Consider the following 20,109-nt stretch of genomic DNA (forward strand, 5'->3'; position numbering starts at 1 on the left):
AGGTTAAAAGGAAATGCTTAAAAAGATGATGTTATGGATGTAGCGATGGGCCGCCCCCACCCACTGACTGACAACCAGCACAGGTCATTGGGATACATGGTTGGATGGGGGGAGGGGGGTTAGGGGTGCAGACCACAAGGCAGACACACTGAGGAATCGCACCGCATGGTGGGTCAACGCATGGTGGGGGGGGGGGGTTGGATCTGGGGGGGTGTCGGGGAGATAGGAGGGCCATCTCTCAACACCGTGGGGAGAGTGGAGAAGCATGGGATGAGAGAGGAGGAGAGAAAGGGGGTGGGGGGGGGGGGGCTGCAACAAAAGGAAGCGGATAGCTTTAAAAAAAGAAAGAAATAAAGTCCTCTCTGAACCGTTCTGTAAACACCAAGGGGATTAAAGGTTTAATGAACTGGTGATTGGAGAGCCAGAGAGAGTTGCACAGCCACATAGCCTGGCTGAAATCACAGTTGAAAGTTGAGGGGGGTTGTTTTACATGATTGTTCACACATTGAATTGTATACTATAGGAGGATGCAACAACCATGAACTCTGTGAGGAAAACCCAAGGGAAAATAAACAGACAAATGGCTTTTTTTGCCTTCATATCAATCAATAATTAAACCTGAGCTGCGTCTCATTTTTCATGCCTAGGGGGCGAGGGCGCACTCATTTGAAGGCGGGCCCCCACAATATTTAATTTGGCCCCGAGTTGTTGGCCCTCAAGAGATGACGCCCCCCCCTTCAGAAAATGCCTTCAAAAATACCAACCACCAAGGCCCACTCCAACCCAACTATTGTCACGATTATAGAGAAACTGAGCCAAGTCGGTATAGCCTTATTAGTTTTTGTGTGTGTGTGTGTGTGTGTGTGTGTGTGTGTGTGTGTGTGTGTGTGTGTGTGTGTGTGTGTGTGTGTGTGTGTGTGTGTGTGTGTGTGTGTGTGTGTGTGTGTGTGTGTGTGAGTGTGAGAGAGAGAGAGAGGGGGGGCGGCGGCAGAGAGATGTAGAGCGAGAGAGCGAGAGAGAGAGAGAGAGAGAGAGAGAGAGAGAGAGAGAGAGAGAGAGAGAGAGAGAGAGAGAGAGAGAGAGAGAGAGAGAGAGAGAGAGAGACGTTCACCTTGTCGAGGCGCGATAGGGATCAGACGCCTTCCAATGGAGTGTGTGTGATCCATATACCTGTTGCACCGCGGAAGGTAGCTGTCTGTAGTGCAGACTCCAACCATGGCTCGAAGTCTGAGGTGGCTGTTCTTCGGAGTCCTGTCCTTCTCCTGTTCGACTCTTCCCTGCATCGGATTTAACCTCGATGAAAGGTTTCCCGTCATTAAGGAGGGCAAAACCAGTGGAAGCTTTTTCGGATTTTCTGTCGCCCTCCATAAACAGACGGTCGGATCCCAGAAATACCTGTAAGTATTCCAAGAATCAGCCCGTGCATATGAGACTCTTGGGGGTGATTAACTTGTTAAAAACGTGTTTTTAATTGAAACATGGCTTTTTACCCTCCTCCAGCCCGACACCTGCTTGCAACACTTTTCTTTTTTCCCCCTTTTTTTAACAGACGAGAAGAGCTTTTAAACTATTGGTTGCGTTGCACTTCCTGCGCGCAACACCGGCAACAAAGCGCATCGTCGGTAGAAAGAAGAAAATAATATATATTTGACCAAAACACACCTCCACCACAATGCGTACAACTATCCATTTCCTTTAAAACACGGAATGCACCAGATAGGCCTACGTATCAGTCAGCACCTGCAGCTCCGTGGGCCGATTCAGCCTAAAAAACAATCTCCCATTGGCCACCGATATAAATTCTTTATTACAGGGATATAACTATTTGCTAAAGAAGATGGGTTGCCTGACTAGTAAACATGTCCGATATAACTCAAACTATTCAACATTTCCACAACAACAATGCATAAATCAGTGCGATGTGTGTATGAAACCAGCGTGTGATTGTTTTATTGCAGCCCTCAAGGAAAGAGGGTTTTTTATTATAGTTATAAGCCAATGTGAAACAGGACAGGTAGGCCAGGTGTACGTGGTCCTATTTATTGTTATACATGTTGTATTCAGGTACAATTCAGGTACAGTAGAGCGTCAGAAATCAGCGACGCCTCTACGTTCTAAAACGTGCCTCCAGGCGGCTGAATGAGACTCAGAAAGAATGACTTCTAGTTTTGGACTAAAGTTGATCTTTTGTCAATGGTGCACATTCGCAATATGTAGGCTAGATGCGGCCTGCTCACCACGGAATACATTTTGCTTTCATAAAATAATATTGATTATAATAATGAAAAAAAAGTGTTATTTAGAAATTCCAAGTTGGCTAATTTCCATCACGGTTAAACGCCTTCAAACTCTTGTGAAGCATTCGCTTTCCTTTCGACCTACAGTGCCCTCTTGTCCTTCCGCATCTGTGATCATACCAGTCCGCATCTCTTTCATGAAAATCGGCCCAATTACAGCTTTGATCTGTTAATCAGGAAGACCAATCGCACTGAGCAGACCTCTCTTCCTGTATGACGTCAAAGCCTCCGTCATAAATGCCTCCCCCCCCGTTCTTTACGTCTTTATAAGCGAGGAATACAATTGATTATGATTAAATGTTACTACATTCCTCTCTGTCATGTGCTCCCATTAAATAATGGGGGCCGACCCTGGTTTCAAGAAAAAAAAACTCTAGTCTATGCTCAAGAGGATCAATCGTTTTTGCTTTTCAATGCATTTCAGTACAATAATACCTCATAAGTGCTACTTCAGGCCACCAAGTCCATCAATAGAGCACGGACAGCGGCACGATTCAATGTTCAAAGCGGCACTTCTCGCGGAACATGGCTGTTCACTGGTGTAGGATTTAAAAACATAGTTTCCTCCATGTTCACATTGTGTTGTCTTTGTCTTGTCTGCTTTGTATGAACAGTTGAGGTTATCTGCTGTATCCCAGGGTCTGTCTGGCCTCACCACACTGACGCTCACCACAAAGCTGCTTCTTTGTGCCCACATTCTGCCCAACTATTTCAATTGAGGATGACTGAATGAAAGACATAGAGAAAGAAAAGAGTTGGGATTATAAGCCAGTCGTGACATGTTCAGTGTTTAAAGCGTACGTGTCTCCCAGGGCGAGCAAGAGTATCATAACAGAACATCGGAGTTCCACTGCAAAGTTGTGTTCCCCCCTCCCCCAAACTTCTAAAGATGTACCCGCTATTATCCAATTTAACTAAGCCCAGAAAGATATCCCTAACTCACGTGCATTGTGAGAAACATACTCAACCAAACATTGTTCGGTTTAGTTATTTGCGCTGTTAATTACAATGATCAGAGGGTTATTTTCCTGCAGAGAGTGAGAACAACTCACTAGAGTGTCTCGCTCATTCAGTGTCTACCTGGGGGCCAATTTGTCCAGGTTATTCATCCCTCATGTCCCCCCTACCCTTTCTCCCCCCCCCCCCGTGTAAGGCAACCAAGAGAAGGCTCTTTTTGTTCTCTAGTGGTGCCGGGAGGAAGGGCCGGACATCAGCTGTTCACCCATTGGCTCTTCCAGGCCCCTGACCCTGAGCTATTTCAGGAATGTCTCGCCCTCCTTCAGCACACTCGCGACCTGGCAGGTTGGCAGGTTGGGACAGGATCCGATGCTGGAGTAGTGAGGCGTTCAGGACCAGGAATATAAGGGGGGATTCGGAAAGGCTTTGCAACTAACGACCCCTGCGAAACACTTCTCGACCTACATCTGAATCAGGCCCTGCCTGTCGTAACAGCATAAAGCCCGGTCGGTAGGGAGACTCAAGCTGATTCTGGTGGGTCAAAGTCTGTTAAAGGGCCTCTGAGATTTAGACTGCGAATTGCCCTCACACAGCACCCATTGTTTGGATCAGGGTTTAGGTGCTACGGTTAGCGGTTAGCTCGTTGGTGTCTGACTGCCATGGCTGCAGGCTAGGAAAGCCAGCCATTTTATTTGACGGGGACTTCCCCAACCTCCCGCAAGGTGCAGTTCAGCCCAGCTGTTGGAGGGTTTGAAAGATGCTTCGCATTCACAGTCGATCTCGTCCCCCCTATCCAACAAACCTGCTAAATAGTCGAAAAATTTCAATTAAACGCAACCTAATTATTTTAAACTCTAATTAGATAGAAAATAGATCAGTAGGCTGTACAAAAAATGACCTTCAAATCCATAGTCAGTGTGATAATTCAATCTCAGACAGATGTTTGTCTATGTACATCCCCAATTTATTTTGATCAGAGAACATTCAAAATTCTGTGTTACAAAATTGTAGGGCAAAGATATGTGTCCAATGGTTTGCGGGAGTATAGTCCCATGCCTGTGAGGAGATCATGTAAAGGTATGAAGGCTGGCTTCGCTCCAACATTCCCAAGCCTTTCAGCATGCTATCAAAGAGCAGATGTCACACAACAATGACTTGATGATAACAATCAGGTACCATCACTTACCTTGTGTTTGATGTGAAAGCCAGTAGCCCCCTATTCCTTATTGAGAGGAGAGTGAGCCACAAGCCAATGGCAACTTACATTTAGACATTTAAAATAACATGTAGGCCTACTGTGTACTTAGTTTCAGGACCATTTGTCTTTTATAGTTAGTAAGTAGTTAGTAGTTAGTTCGTTTTGTTTAAGTTGTATTTATTAAGACTCTCTTTCCACTCTTTTTAATAAACTCTGAAAATACTTCTCAAAGTTTTTCATAAATATGGAGCCCGCTCAAGTGAGACCGACTCATTGTACGGGTGGAGCAAAAAGCCTATCAAAGTTTAACTTTGAACCGGAAATTGTTTCCCCCTGCTTTAAAGTCATGGGATTGAAATGCTAAGAATTCGACTGAACGGTTTGTGTTGAGTCGCTGGTGCTAATCTGTTGTGTTGTACAGGAAATGAATGACAACCTCTCCTGCAATGTTAAAAATGGTTGGAGGTCCTCCCCAGCTGACGCCCCAAGGGGCGCACCTTCCTGCAGGAGCAACCTGCTGAATGCCGTCTCTGTCCATTCTTTTGTGGACTTGTACAAACACAGTAAACATCATCAGCTGGTGCCTTGTGTTACCCAGAGCCCATCTTCCTCCTAAGCTGAGGCAAGACTCACAAACCATCGTCCTGAGCGTTAAAAGACCAGACCTTTTAACACCCACCAGTTCTTCTTGGAAAGAGTAGCACAAAATACTCTGGAACTGATTCATATCTGTAACCAGTGGCGGCATTACCTATTGAACTATGTAGTGATATGATGAGGAAGAATCGGCACATCACACAAGGCCAAAGTCGTAACCAATGTATTCATACTGGTTTTCGCAGCAGCGGTTATAAGACAAAGCCATGTGTGTTATCTGACTTCCAGATGAACCCTTGCCAAAGTTTATCAGGGACATGCATTACTTGGAAACATGCTAACACTGCTTAAACTTGTCCGCACCCACCTTGTCCACCTCTGCCTCATCCACGTCTAAAATGAGTATAAAGTTGAAGGGGGCACTTACCACACACACAGTAGTAACGTGTACAATAGGGGTTGGGATCATTTTAGAATAGGTCTGTTGTAAATTCCTCTCCTTTACGGCTCTATGAGTGGCTGGTGTTGTCCCTTCGGGGTGTGTTGACCCCCTAGGGCTCGAGATAGGACCACTGGGACCAGTCTGTAGTGTTTGACTCCCAGTCTAAAGGCAGCCTACCTGTAGGTGTCGTTGATCAGTAGGCCCGACTCACGAGTGCTTTTCAATGATACATTACTAAATGACAACATTGTAGATAGAAACCTGTGTTGTACGCTGAACTTTGTGTAGCTTTGTATCTGCTCGTGTTTAAAGCATTCAGGTCCATTATATTGAATGGTTGAACTTAATAACCTGCTTGTGTGGATGCGTGTGGATGATACGCATGTTCTTTGTCTATGACTCATTCCTGGCGAGCATGCTGGGTTTTTACGTGTTTTTAAGTACACATGAATGTATGCTCACGTGGTATACACAGGTCCGTCGGCTATACAGACAGTCTTTCCCGCTTTGCTAAATGATTAAGTCTGTTCACCCCTGTGCATACATCTCTGCCAGTGGGGGAAGCCATGGAAGGAAACATCTCACCTGTCCTCACCAGCCTGAGTCGCCCATTTTGTCGGATGAAAAGGGATTTTCATCGGATGTTTGAGATGCTTATTGCGACGATAACGGGGGGACATCCCATGACCCATGTTTGACTGGTCACACAGGGCTAAATGAGTTTACTCCCCCATGACGTTTGCTGTTCACAGATGGTGTCCTCCACACAGGATGTGGATCCAGTTGACATATGACACATACATGTGTGTTTGTGTGTCTGTGTGTGAGTGTGGGTGTGTGTATGTGTGCTTGCGTTTGTGTGTGTGTGTGTGTGTGTCAATTTGACTCATAATGGTGAACTTGAATCTCCTAAGCTTGTTTCATGCCGTGCCTTTGATGCTCCCGATATCGAAAGCAGCACACAAAATTGAAATATCGACATTCACAAAGTTTCATATCCTGTAGAAGTGAAATCTCGCCCCCCCTCACAGTCATCCTTTAACCCCCCAACCATAACTCTAATTTCTCCTCTATATGGTCTGTCTGCCTGTCTGTATGTCTTCCTGTCTTTATAATAAGACCGACGCTGGTGAGAAGTGTTCTCACCATATGGAAAGCAGAAGTGGTAAAGGTGCCAAACTCCACTTATCATTCTCTTCATTCAGAAGCAGAAGTCAAATTCAAATGTGTTTTCAGTGAAAATTCATTATCAGGTTTAAATTCAGTGTTACATTAATCCCAGCTGCGGGTCTTTTTCTTATGGTAATTGAAAATCTGTTCCTCATTCCTAAAAATTGTAATTGTTTTATTTACTAATGATCCAGTTGCCATGATTTACTGTTTATATAGCCTGCCGCTACATTAAATAGTTTGTGTGTTTGGTAAATTTGATGGTTTGTGATATTTCAATAAATATAACATCAATAAAAAAATATTTCTTTGACTGCATCTTAAGATTTTAGAGGGCAAACCTTTTCTTTGGTGACAGGAAATGGGATTGTCCTTTAAAAGGCCCTTTTGTACCAAACAGGTGCGGCGAGTCAGTGGAGGCTGGGGTGGAGGGGGGGCAAATAAGACCACCATGACCCCACAAGCAGCAGGTGGTTCAACCACAAGAGAACCGTCACAACGTTTGCCTTGTGGGGACTCATCCGCTTGTTATGTACGCGTGCATTGCCAGCACACACACACACACACAGACACACACACACACACACACACACACACACACACACACACACACACACACACACACACACACACACACACACACACACACACACACACACACACACACACACACACACACACACACACATACACACACTGGAAGGTGACTGTATGAACAGCTACATGAGGGCACAATGAACAGTCTGATAGCGATGTGTATGCTCACCGGTCCCACCCACTGCTGCAGTGTATGCTCCATTGAGCTAGTAGCAGTCTGGGTCAATACAGGCGAGGAGGCAGTACAAAGGGCCTGCAATGGGCAAATACACCAAGGTGGGGAGTGGGAGGGTGGAGAGATATAGATTCATTATGAAAGAACAGATGAATAGATGACTGAATGTAAAGATGGACATAATAACTGATGAGGTACCCGGTTGGCACTGGTTGCACTTCTAGCCATCTCTGAAAGGAGGGTCCCAAGGATTTGTCCACCCAGAGGCCTGGGGGTGGGGGGGGGTACACTCACCCGGGTTAACCCTCCTTTCCCACTGGGCTTTGGGCTGTTTTCTTTCCTTGCCCTTCTGAGAGCTTAGGCTTATGGGTGTCCTGTATGGGGGGGGGTCCCCTAGAGAATAGTTGTGACAAAGGGCTATACTATACTAATGGGCTGTTCATCTCTAGTTTCACGGTTTGAGGAAGCCTATACTACTACTCAACCACTTCATCGAACATTTTTATGAGGGATCGCTCTATAAATGTGCATCTGAATTGAAATGACTCATTTGACTTTACTTCATATTAAGACATTTAGACACAATAGATGTTTGTGTCTGTGTGTGCGCGTGCGTGCGTGTGCGCACATGCGTGCTTGTGTGTGTATGTGTGCGTGTGTGTGTGTGTTTCCCATTGGCAGTGCAGGGCTCTCACTGCTGTTCTGTTTGTCTCATCCTGCAGAACAGCCTCTCCTCCCCAGCCTCACACACAGAGTCATACAGGGTCTTTCAGCATTGTCATTACAGCCTGACAGAAGCATAAACAGGCCTCTGCCATCACCCTTCCCCCTCCCCCATCTCCACTCTCCCTCTCTCTCTCTCAAACTAATGCCTAATAATCTGATCTGCAGATCGAGTCACTCCATTCAGTTCTGCGTCTCTTCTCGTCGCTTCCCAGATCTAATCGGGCCCAGGTCGTCCTTCCTGGAAATCGATCGGGCTCCACGCTCAGACGCGTAATTGGTTCATAACGTACTGAGGAAATATCCTGCGGTGCTGTTGACATGGTTATCATGCTTTGTTTTGTGTACGAAATAGCTGTTTTGAGGCTAATGTCATGCTTGTGTTTATATGCACCGACAAAGTAATGAACTCGACGGTGCTACCGTAGTGGTATTGCAGTCCCTACCGAAGGAATTAAAGTGGTAACGGTTCCCTCTCCCGAGGCCCAGCCACGGGGTAATTATCCCACACCTCGAGCTATGAGATGCAGGTTTATAAAGTTGTAAATTATTGTTCTTTGTACAGGAAGCCACACCTTACAACAAACAGCGTGGCCAGAGTCTTACCTGGATCGGTGACCAATAGGGTGGGTGTAGCTGACATAGGCCCGTACCTGTTCCAGCATATAGAAGAACTTATTTTTATCAAGAACACTCATAGCAAGTTCTCTCTCTTCCCCATCTCTCGTCTTGAAGGCTCTCCTTTTTTCTCATTGGCTTTTTTCCGATTACACGGCTGCTTCTCCTGCTGTGTTTTCGCGGTAAATATTGTGACATAATTACAGCTGTATGCAGTTCAAACAGTGCTTGTGAAGCCGTTCCTCCGCCGAGAGAAAGCTTTGTCTGACCTTGCAGAAATTCTCGCCACACAAGCGCTGCCAGTCGACCCCTTAAATCCCCAAATCAGACAACAAAAACAACAAGCTAAGGAAGAAAAGAACCGTGTGTGTTTAAAAAAGCGTATCTTTAAACCGATATTTTTTGCTTTTCGGTTTGCTTCAGTATACTGTAATACGATAATGACGATCCTATCCCGCCGTGTACGTCACGCTTCTCTTCTCTGGGATTTGCTTTCCTTTTTACCAATGCCAAGCCGGGCTCACCAGGACTAGGTGTGTTACCATCACGGAGGTTTGGTTCAGCCCATCAATTCACGTGCTCCAGAGACTCTGGCTTTTGGGCGAATTTCAACATGCCCCTCGTGCCTGGAATGCAGCTGCTGCTTGCCACCCACTCCCAGACCCCCCCCCCTCTCCCAGCCTCCCCCGCTCTGAAACCTCCCCCAACCAGTGCTTTTATGAGGAGGTGATGAGCAGAAGTGCAGGAGGAGGTGGTGGTGGTGGTGGTGGTGGTGGACGTGATGGAGCGTGTGTCTATGTGTGAACAGGACATAGCTCAGTGGTCAGAAGGGGTTTTCTGGCGCAGGGCCTTGGAGCTGTCTATCAGACTTGGGTTCACCACTTCCCTGTGTCCGCCATGCTGGAAGTACACTCCAACATGAAGCCGTTGAGTGTGTACTGTGATCCCAAAGAAAGGGTGTGTTATTTGGTTCTGAACAGTCGTGCCACACAGAAAAAATCAGCTCTACAGAGAATTATCAAGTGTCATGTAATAATATTTTAATTAAAATGACAGTTATGAGTTATTCAATTTCCCCTATTTCAGTTCATATTTTCAGATAGAGCTAAATGCCATGACTACACATACTCTTTCTCCTGTGAACTTTTTGTCTTATAAATATATGTATCTAACTAACTTATAACCTGTGAACTTTTTGTCTTGTAAATATATGTATCTAACTAACTTATAACGTTCAACACACAACCAGCTCTTTCAGAAGAGTTGTTACCCTTACTTGATCATTTTCCTTCTTTGTGCTGAAGAGCGAAGACAGGTAGGAAAGGCATGGTGAACCAAACCAGCGCTCTATAGCCTGATAAAACGTCTAAGGCGAGGTTTCCTAAAATTGTGATACGTTTCAGACACAGAGCGACACATTGGCTCAGTATCTGGTGAGTGATAAAGACTTGGGCTTTTTGTATCGTTTTATTAACTGTCTGACTGTTAGTGCAAGGTCTGTGTGGCTGTGTTTTAACTGTCTGTCCCCATTTCTAGCTTGAATGCTATCTAGATTGCTCTGTCTGTGTGTGTCTCACTCCCTTCCTCTCTCTCTCTCTCTCTCTCTCTCTCTCTCTCGCTCTCTCGCTCGCTCTCGCTCTCGCTCTCGCTCTTTCTCTCTCGCTCTCTTTATCCAGCTCTCCCTTCATATAATTAGTCACCATCCCACGCTTTGAGATATTTTTTTTTTTTTATCAGATAACAGATTCTCTCCCTCTCTCACTCCCTCTCTCTCTCACTCCCTCTCTCTTTTTCTCCCTCTCTATCTCTCTCTCTCCCTCTCTCTCCCTCTCTCTCTCTCTCTCTCTCTCTCTCTCTCTCTCTCTCCATCCCTGTCTCCCTTCACATTATTAGTAACACCTCCTTGTGCTTCTTGGTCAATCTGGATTAGCTTCCATGGTACCTGTTTGAAGGGCCTGCCAATTATCCATAGCTATGACTTGAGGTTTACAATCTTGCTTCATGTCAGCAACTTTAACATCAACACACTGCCATTTCCTGACTGACACAGACATTATAGGCAAACACAGAGCCTTTGGGGAAATCCGTTCTCTTAACATACCTCTCAGTGCCTCTCTACTCTGCGTCTGTGGAAGCTCCCCTCTGCATTTCTCAGCCAACGTTTTTTGTTTTTTGTACGAAGGCTCAGTCTGCAAGTGAAAGGTTGTGTCATCTCTTTCTCTGCTTGTCATCACGTTGTCACGGTAATTGATGGATGGCTGATAACGTCCAATGGACAGCGAGGACGGTATAGCTAATCAGCCCTCTATGTTTTTAAGATTATGCAGGTTTAAGGTAAAGGTCGTCTTTCTATGTTTTTCGAAAAGGAGATGCTCATAGAATAATACTTAGGGACAACCTTGCTTCCTGCAAGGAACATTATCCTGTACAAGTCGCCCCTGGATGTATTTGGCCTACGCTTAACATGAAACTAGTTGCTGGTCATGTGGATTCCATTGGATGTTTTGGCTACACCTAGCACATAACTACCTAGATACTGCTCCTGTGAGTTCCCTTGCGTTTGTCTGGCTTCTGTAACTGTGTCAAAATATAAAAAAAGAGATAGACAAGAGAAGAAGAAAAATCCTCCCACGGTGTTCGCTGAACTCAAGTTAGAAACCTTCTCACCCGAGGTCAACAATTGGTAATTGGTTAATCGGATGTCGCTTCCGTGGTAAGGTTTGAACACACATGGCTAAATATTAGCAGAGAGTTAGCCAGTGATTTCCTTGTCTTGTTGGATGTTCAGGTTGAATGTACACACTGACGCTACCAGTACCAGCCTTATGTGCGTTGATTGTGAATAAACACAGCAGGTAGTGTGAGTGTGGCAGAGCCTTGTACACACTCTTCTACCATCAGGTTACTTATATACATTTATCAGGCCGCCTTAACCTTGGAATTAACCTTTTGTATGTTCTCCAGAATCTCTCCGCCTAGCTTGGAGCGGGAAATGAAACATTCACTGGGTTGGTCAAGGGCTTGGTTTCTGATTCATTCCACCGTCAACAGTATTAATCAATCCTACCCTGAATGTGTTCCGTAATGATTCACCTCCGGTCTCTGGCATCAAGTTGAAACAATTCAGTCTTGGCTCACAAAGGATTTTGAGGCATTTTTGAACGATTAACTGACCTCACAAGTAGCCTGTGTTTGTTCCTCTTCAAGGTTGCTCCCGACCGTTTTCTAGTTGTTTTATCTGCACTTATCAGCGAGTGCTTCTGAAGGGAGTGAGAGAGAGGTTTGGCTCCCAGAACCGCCTTGTTGTAGGGAGTATAAGGCCAGGATAGTCTTCGTGGTTAATGAGGGTATTTGACGAAAGACTCTGAATTCACTGTGTGTCGTTTTGAATAAAGGTGTCTGCTATGATTAAATGACAAAAGGCAAACAGGAATATGAAAACCGTTAACGGAATCCCTGCTTTGTACGGCTTTAAGCTATGTTGAATGAAAGAAATAAAAAAATACATATATAATACATATATTGAAGTAAGTGCTGAGATTCTTCTTATTTTAAAACTCCAGTAATAATCAGATTGTTCAATGGTTGGTTTTCTGTTGCTATGCATGTCTTATACTTACAGATTGCACTTTAAACAGATACCAGGATGACAGAGGCAACACAAACTGGGCAAGTGCAAACAAACAAACCTCAACAACACAGCCGAGTTAACACAACGCGCACATCAATCACTCAGGGCCCGTCTGCACCTCCCGCCTACAAAGTGGCTTCCATAAATCTTTTGTTGACAGTTACTACCCCCCCCCCCCCCACTCCTTACAGACCCCGTAGGAAACCCCTAATCCACCCCTCTTCAAAGTCCTCTGGCAGGCTAAAATGGTGCTGATGTGGGGGTCTACCCAGGACCCAAACCATAGGGTTCACCACGAAGACCACTGGTGCGTGCGTGCGTGCGTGCGTGCGTGCGTGCGTGCGTGCGTGCGTGCGTGCGTGCGTGCGTGCGTGCGTGCGTGCGTGCGTGCGTGCGTGCGTGCGTGCGTGCGTGCGTGCGTGCGTGCGTGCGTGCGTGCGTGCGTGCGTGCGTGCGTGCGTGCGTGCGTGCGTGCGTGCGTGGGTGGGTGGGTGGGTGGGTGGGTGGGTGGGCGGGTGGGTGTATGTTTGCATGACTGAGTTGCCAATGGCGTGTCACTGGGTTGTGAAGCTCATCCAGGCAGTAACCATCCCACGCTCTGAGATTTTGCTTTTTTTAATCAGATAACTGGTCATGTTGTTGTGTGTGTGTGTGTGTGTGTGTGTGTGTGTGTGTGTGTGTGTGTGTGTATGCGCACGTGTGTGTGTGGTTGTGTTTCTCTGTGTGTTTGCAAGCATTTGTGTGTGTGTGTGTGTGTGTGTGTGTGTGTGTGTGTGTGTGTGTGTGTGTGTGTGTGTGTGTGTGTGTGTGTGTGTGTGTGTGTGTGTGTGTGTGTTTATGTTTGTGTCTGTCTGTATTATCTCGATTTGATGTACCGAGGCATTTAGTGTACACTCTGACGCAAGAATTGAACCTGATTGGGTTTGAAAGGTGAAAAGGCAATTAAAAAGAAAAACGTAGTAAACAGTTTACCATATATTTAATGTGTAAACCTCTTAAAAGCCTAGGTTCTGTGTTTAGACTAGCTGTATCACTTAAAACCTTATCTAGTCGCCTCCCCTACGGCATATTTTTGACTGTAGTCTGTCAGCTGTGTAGGCTATGTTCTTCCGGGAGCAGAATGTGATTTAATCTGATAATATTGCTTTCTTCCTCTACGTCTGTTGCGCTCTCTGTCTATGTCTCTCTCCTAATCTATCTTTGTCTCTCTGTTTTGTTGTTTGTCTGTGTGTGTGTGTGTGTGTGTGTGTGTGTGTGTGTGTGTGTGTGTGTGTGTGTGTGTGTGTGTGTGTGTGTGTGTGTGTGTGTGTTCGATCCATTCAGGCTCCTCGTGGGAGCCCCCAAGGAGAAGGCTGAAAACCTGAAGAACGTCAATGAAACGGGCGCTGTCTACTTCTGTCCCATTACCACGGTGACGACCGACTGTTCCCGGGTGGATTTCAAGAGTACACAGACACCATTAGAAAAGGGTACAGCCGGCTCAAGTTATAAGTGTTTGATTAACATAAATCTATGTTAATTTTAGCAATTTAAGTTAACATTTACGGCATTTAGCAGAAGCTTTATCGAAAGCAACTTACATTCATACACACATTCACAGACCGACAGCAGAGTCAACCATGCAACGTGACAGCCCGCTCGTCGGGAGCATTTAGGGTTAGGGGTCTTGCTCAGGGACACCTCGACACTGAGAACTAGCAACCTTCTGGTTACAAGTCAACCCGCTCTTCCTCCTGAGCTAAACTGAGCTTTCAGTCACATTAAGGCCCAATCCCAAACCCAAGGCCCAATGCCATTTCCTTACCCCTTCCCCTTACCCCTTCAAAACAAGGGGGAGGGGTAAGGGGATGGGGTAAGGGGTAGAAATGGGATTGGGCCTAAAATCACCTTCTGCTTTGTGTTATTCAAACTTTTTTCCTTTTTTTCCTAATTTTTCCTTGAATGGTTGTTGTTCCTTGACTCACACAATTGACTAAACTTGACTAGACTATAATCATATTGGTCGCCAACAAAATAAAGACAATGTTCATTATTTTTCTAATTTTTGGCCAAGAAAATACAATTTGATGAAACAAAAACAGAATATTCTTAAAGCACCCAAGGCCGATAATTACTAGTTATTAGTACATAGATTCACCCCTGCAGCACCCAGGGCCAGAACGGCCCCATGATACAGAAAGGTAGAACGAGGCTATTTGGTAATCACGTTTGATGTTGGAGTCATGTGACTCATTATCCTCGTCAGGACTTGAACCAGGTGGAGCCAATCCCCCCTGATAACACCAGCTCCTAACTCATGAAGAATGCGCCGCCTTTCTCTATTCGCTCACCACTTTGGCCATGCTACATGGTGTCTATGATGTTGTGTTTCTGTGCATCCCCTGTTTTATGGCTATCATTGAATCATAATCTAGCCTGTTGTTTTGGTTAACCCTGTGTCTTAGTCTAACAGCTTGTCATATGTGTGATTTGGTCCATTCTGTGATTTAGTCTAATCTGTGATTAAATCTAATTTGTGCAATAGTCTAATCTGTGAATAAATCAAATCTGTGATTTAGTCTAATCTGTGATTTAGTCTACCGAGGGACATAGTCTCACCTGTTAGTTTGTGTAAAATGTGATTCAGTCTTATCTGTGATTTAGTCTAAATCCTAGTTTAGGATTTAGACTCTCAGTGACAAAGTCTAACCTGTGACGTACTCTAATCTGTGACTAAATCTACTGAGGACATACTCGCATTTGTCCAACTGCTTACTCTAACTCGTGACCTAGCCTAACCTGTGACCTTTGACCTTTTGACAGATGATCAGTCAGAGATGGTGGAGGGCATGTGGCTGGGGGTGACCGTGGCCAGCCAGAAAGACCTCCCCGATGGCCGCATGCTGGTGAGGGAACAAACTCTGTCCTTTCCATCCGCCGCCTTTAGCTGTCCCACAGGCCCACGTTGTTCCATGTGGGAGAAACGTTCTGACTTGCGATTGAACCCCCGCGCTCCAAGGCATGCGGCCATCGATACGTCAAGTTGTACCCGGGAGGGAGCGAGAAGCAGCGGCGCATGGTGGGCAAGTGCTACGTGAGGGGCAACGACCTGACCTACGACCCCAACGACCTGTGGCAGAATAACCAATACGAGTTCTGCAACCCCGCCTTCAACAAGGATCTGGAGGGCATGTGCAACTTGGGCATCTCCGGGGGCATCACGAGCAGCGACGTCTACATTGGCTCGCCCGGGAGCTTCAACTGGCAAGGTGAGCCCCCTTCCCCCTCCTTCCCCCTCCTTCCTGTCTTTCCTCAACCCACCTCATGGGACTCCAGATGTTTGGGTGGCTGGGCATGAGGAGAGACGCTGTAGGAGAGGGAGTAAGGCTGTTCTGCACCGAGGAGATAGTCATCCAGATAGTCATCCGCTGTTGGTCCAGTTCTTCAGCTGACATTTTGTGTAAAAATTTAATTGAGATTAGTTTGTATTGTGTTTCTCTTGCAAATTCAGCAACGCAAAGTGCATTGGAGAGACACAACACATTAAGTGAGCCGTAAATAAATAACGAAAATGTAACTTTACGTGATGCAAAGACGGTTAAACCAAATGGGTTAAGGTAAAAACTAGTTGTGGTTTATTGTTCTGTGGTAATGAGCTCCTGCCCAGTGCATTATAGGTGCCTATTATTAACGAAACGTGGTTAATTAAGAGTGAAATAAAATAGAATAAATAACATAATTTAAACTGCTTTGGAAACTTGGCTATTCTACGTTTTAAGGTTTTTTGTTTCTGCATGAAATTTCCACGACTAAAGCCAGGCAGCAATGAGTATGATTTGAACTCAGATATAATAGGCAGGTTTTGAGCAGACACGGATTGGGCCCTTTTCTTTTTTCTTTGAGACTGCAATCTGGTGTGAGTCTGGCAGTGGGATTAATCCACGTCTTGGAGCGTGTGGTTCGTTGTAACAACATTTCCCTGGTGGTCTGCAGGAAATGTTCACATCACGTGGAGAAATCCAGACCCCAATAGCGCCTGGGACTCCGACGACAAGCAATTTGGTCCTCTGAAAAAGACCTACAACAACTACATGGGTAGGTCACCCCCACACTTTGACTATAGATATGTTCCGGTATTTATAAACCATGGAATGACTTTGGGATTATTTTTGTCATGATATCAACTGTGGCCGTTTTCACATTCAAATTACCGTTAATTTGTTTTCTATTCAATATCTTGTCATTTTTTTTCTTACTGGCTGTGAACCACAGGTTACTCGGTCCTCCAAGACAAGAAGCTTCTGAGTCGTGACACCTACACCTTGGTGACGGGGTCTCCGAGGGACGAGTCCAAGGGCTCGGTGACACTGGCCTCGACCAACAACAAAATCCTGCCGCAGCTTCTGGTCATCCCCGGGCAGCAAGTGGGCTCGTACTTTGGGAACAGCTTGGCCATCACAGACCTCAACAACGACGAGTAGGTCGAGTAGTAGTAGCCCTTTCAGACCTAGTTACTTTGATTCAAAGGGGTTTGGCCCTCGATATATTAATAATATTTGGCCTGTTTCCCCCCCTGCCGCTATTGTTCCAGTTGGAACGACCTGATCGTGGGCGCCCCGTTCTACTTCGACCGCTCCAAAGACCACGGCGGGGCGGTCTACGTCTACATGAACGAGAACGGGTCGTTCCGGAAGGAGCCCAGCATGGTGCTGAAGGGGCCCGTCAGCTCCGCCTTTGGCTTCGCACTCGCCGCCATCGGAGACGTCGACCAAGATGGATTCCAAGGTTTGTTCCAGCGTGTTTGTTTGTTTATTTGTTTCGGCTTGTTATGTTTTAAATGCCAGGAAGTATGCACAGTAACATGCTACAGGCATGTTACGGTGTCATTCTTGTTGACAGTTTATGTATATAGCAATGGCCTTTTTATTGTAATATTGAAGGATCTATGTATGAAAAAATACATAGATAAATACATAGAAAAAATACCCCCCCCCCACCCCACACACACATTACATGCCAATAAAAGGTTGGAAGTCTATTATTTGATTACTAACCCTGTCTTTCACAGACTTTGCTGTAGGAGCCCCATTCCACGAGACGGGGAAGGTCTACATATGGATGGGAAGTAATGAGGGGATTACAGAAAAGTACAGCCAGGTAATAACCACGTGTATCACAGTAGAGACTGGCCACCATGTCTATGGTACGGCCACACTGAACGCGTTACGCGCGTAGGATTACGCGCATGAACTGTTACGCGCGTAGGATTACGCGCGCAACTTCTGTGTCACAAAAATGGTTGAACGCGCCGCGTTCAGTGTGGCCGCACATTTTATAATGCGATATTTTATTTGTGTCTTTGTCGCCCCCTGCAGGTTATTGAGGGAAAATCGGTAGGCGATGGGAACTTCAAGACCTTTGGCTACTCGCTGAACGGAGGAATGGACTTGGATGACAACAGCTACCCAGACCTCCTGGTCGGATCCATGGACGACCGCATTGCACTGCTCAGGTAGAAGAATAAGGGGAAATATTAATTAATATCTTATTCATTAAAATCCATAAAAAAAGAGGAAATATTGGGAGTCATCTTTTGGTGTTATCAGTTATTAAGCACAAATAAGGATGAATGTAAAGTGAAATAAGGGCAGGCTATTGTGAACTATGATAAGCCAAATCAAATGTGTTTTTTGGAAAGGTTATTCAACCCTTTGTAAAGATATGTGGGGGTTCAGAAACACCGGTAAGAACTTATCATGAACTGTTCTTTGTGTCTGAAAGCCTGATATGGTTCTCATGCGAATGTTCTATCCTGTATATGTATGTCAGATACAGCAATGTAATACCTAATTATAATTGTGTGTGTGTGTGTGTGTGTGTGTGTGTGTGTGTGTGTGTGTGTGTGTGTGTGTGTGTGTGTGTGTGTGTGTGTGTGTGTGTGTGTGTGTGTGTGTGTGTGTGTGTGTGTGTTAATAGAACCAGACCAGTCATCCACCTATCTAAGGAATTCACTGTGCAGCCGAAGATTGTCGATCCCACTAAGTGTAATAACAATGGCAAGGCCTGGTGAGATGTGACACAGATTACAAAGCTTTATTCATCATATGCTCATACATCCACATAAAATGTCTTCTGTGAAATACTAGTACGGTGGACCCAAGTATATAATGTAAAGAAATGTATGTGAAATAAATATTTGTGCAAGGAAAATACTCTTTACAATGATATAAATAAATAAAATAATTAAATATTATGTAAATAAAAAATATTATAATTATTTATTATATCAAAATTCCTGTTAAGGCAATTTATCTGTACCGATGACAGCATAACATGTGCTGATAAAATGCCCTTGGTTTTATTGCAGTATTAGAGCGAAGGTGTGTTTCTCCTACACTCTAAGCAACGGGAACAAAGGCTTACAGAAAGAAGTTGGCAAGTATTCTGAAACGTTTTAGGTCATCTGAGCACAGAAAAAGATATCCATTTTAACCTTTACACTGACCTTGAATCCACTCTGACCGCCGATCGTGTTTTCACTTCCTGTAGTGGTGAGGTACACCATAGAGGCCGACATGGACAGGTGGAAGACCGCACGAGTTTACTTCCGCAGCACCAAAAATGCAACCTACACAGGCTCCATCTCCCTGAGCTCCCCTGACCAGAAGTGTCAGAAACTGGAGCTCAATGTGATCGTAAGTCCTGAACACCACTATTTTCCATCTTTCACCCTCACTCCATCACTCTCTCTCTCTCTCTGTCTCTCTCTCTTTCCATGTGTCTTCTCTCTCTCTCTCTCTCTCTCTCTCTCTCTCTCTCTCTCTCTCTCTCTCTCTCTCTCTCTCTCTCTCTCTCTCTCTCTCTCTCTCTCTCTCTCTCCCTCCCTCTGTCCCCCTTCCTCTTTCCATGTGTCTGTCTCTCTTCCTGTCTGTTTGTGTCTCTCTCTCTCTCTCTCTCTCTCTCTCTCTCTCTCTCTGTCTGTCTGTCTGTCTGTCTGTCTGTCTGTCTGTCTGTCTGTCTGTCTGTCTGTCTGTCTGTCTGTCTGTCTGTCTGTCTGTCTAACTAAACACTTCCATACAATGAAAGTACTAACTTAATTTCATCCAAGTCCAGCCCTGGCCCTGCCCTTACTGAACCCCCTTCTGCCTCTCCAGACGACGGTGAGGGACAAGCTGGACCCCGTGGTGTTCGAGCTCACCATGGCGCTGCAGGAGCTGAAGCCCGACCCGCAGGGGCTGCAGGACCTGGACTCCTTCCCCATCCTCAGCCAGGAGCAGAAGACCACCCAGAGAGCAGAGGTCCGGAGAGCCATGAGCCCTACACATGCACGCACACACAAACCAACGCACGCACGCAGACACACGCACACAGTGGTGATGTGCGGGTTGATCCAAAGTGCGCGGTCATTCGCTGTCGACCGGCGGTTACGAGTCTTTGTTTAAAATTATTTGTGGGTCATTTGGGGGCGAGTCAGTGTGAAATACGAAATGTTGTATCCTAATATTACCAATAGGCTAAGATTCTTATTGAGTTTATTCAAACATCATCAAACATAGCTGCATATGTTTCGTGTACCGATTTCACCACGCAGCATCACATGATGCAATAATGATGCAAATAGTCAATGTGACACGATGGACATATACTTAGACTTATTTCTGAAAGGGCATACTGCTTCAAAACGATGGCAATATGCATTGGTAAAATCGCAAATCTTCAGCCTTG

General features: G+C 45.5%; 1 protein-coding gene across 1 annotated transcript in view; it reads left to right on the forward strand.

Moving 5' to 3' along the window:
• Nucleotides 1-1,099: 1,099 nt before the first annotated feature.
• Nucleotides 1,100-20,109, forward strand: part of itga3b (integrin, alpha 3b) — a 29,380-nt gene continuing 10,370 nt past the window's right edge. Inside the window, exons 1-13 of the mRNA XM_056576724.1 lie at nt 1,100-1,397; nt 13,729-13,874; nt 15,208-15,290; nt 15,404-15,653; nt 16,378-16,479; nt 16,657-16,861; nt 16,976-17,169; nt 17,453-17,541; nt 17,760-17,896; nt 18,361-18,450; nt 18,752-18,819; nt 18,934-19,079; nt 19,539-19,682. Of these exons, the coding sequence (XP_056432699.1) occupies nt 1,216-1,397; nt 13,729-13,874; nt 15,208-15,290; nt 15,404-15,653; nt 16,378-16,479; nt 16,657-16,861; nt 16,976-17,169; nt 17,453-17,541; nt 17,760-17,896; nt 18,361-18,450; nt 18,752-18,819; nt 18,934-19,079; nt 19,539-19,682 (1,836 nt within the window). The 5' untranslated portion in view covers nt 1,100-1,215. The remainder of the gene's footprint in view (nt 1,398-13,728; nt 13,875-15,207; nt 15,291-15,403; nt 15,654-16,377; nt 16,480-16,656; nt 16,862-16,975; nt 17,170-17,452; nt 17,542-17,759; nt 17,897-18,360; nt 18,451-18,751; nt 18,820-18,933; nt 19,080-19,538; nt 19,683-20,109) is intronic.

The sequence above is a fragment of the Gadus chalcogrammus genome, chromosome 18, assembly GCF_026213295.1.
Source record: "Gadus chalcogrammus isolate NIFS_2021 chromosome 18, NIFS_Gcha_1.0, whole genome shotgun sequence".
Taxonomy (NCBI): domain Eukaryota; kingdom Metazoa; phylum Chordata; class Actinopteri; order Gadiformes; family Gadidae; genus Gadus; species Gadus chalcogrammus.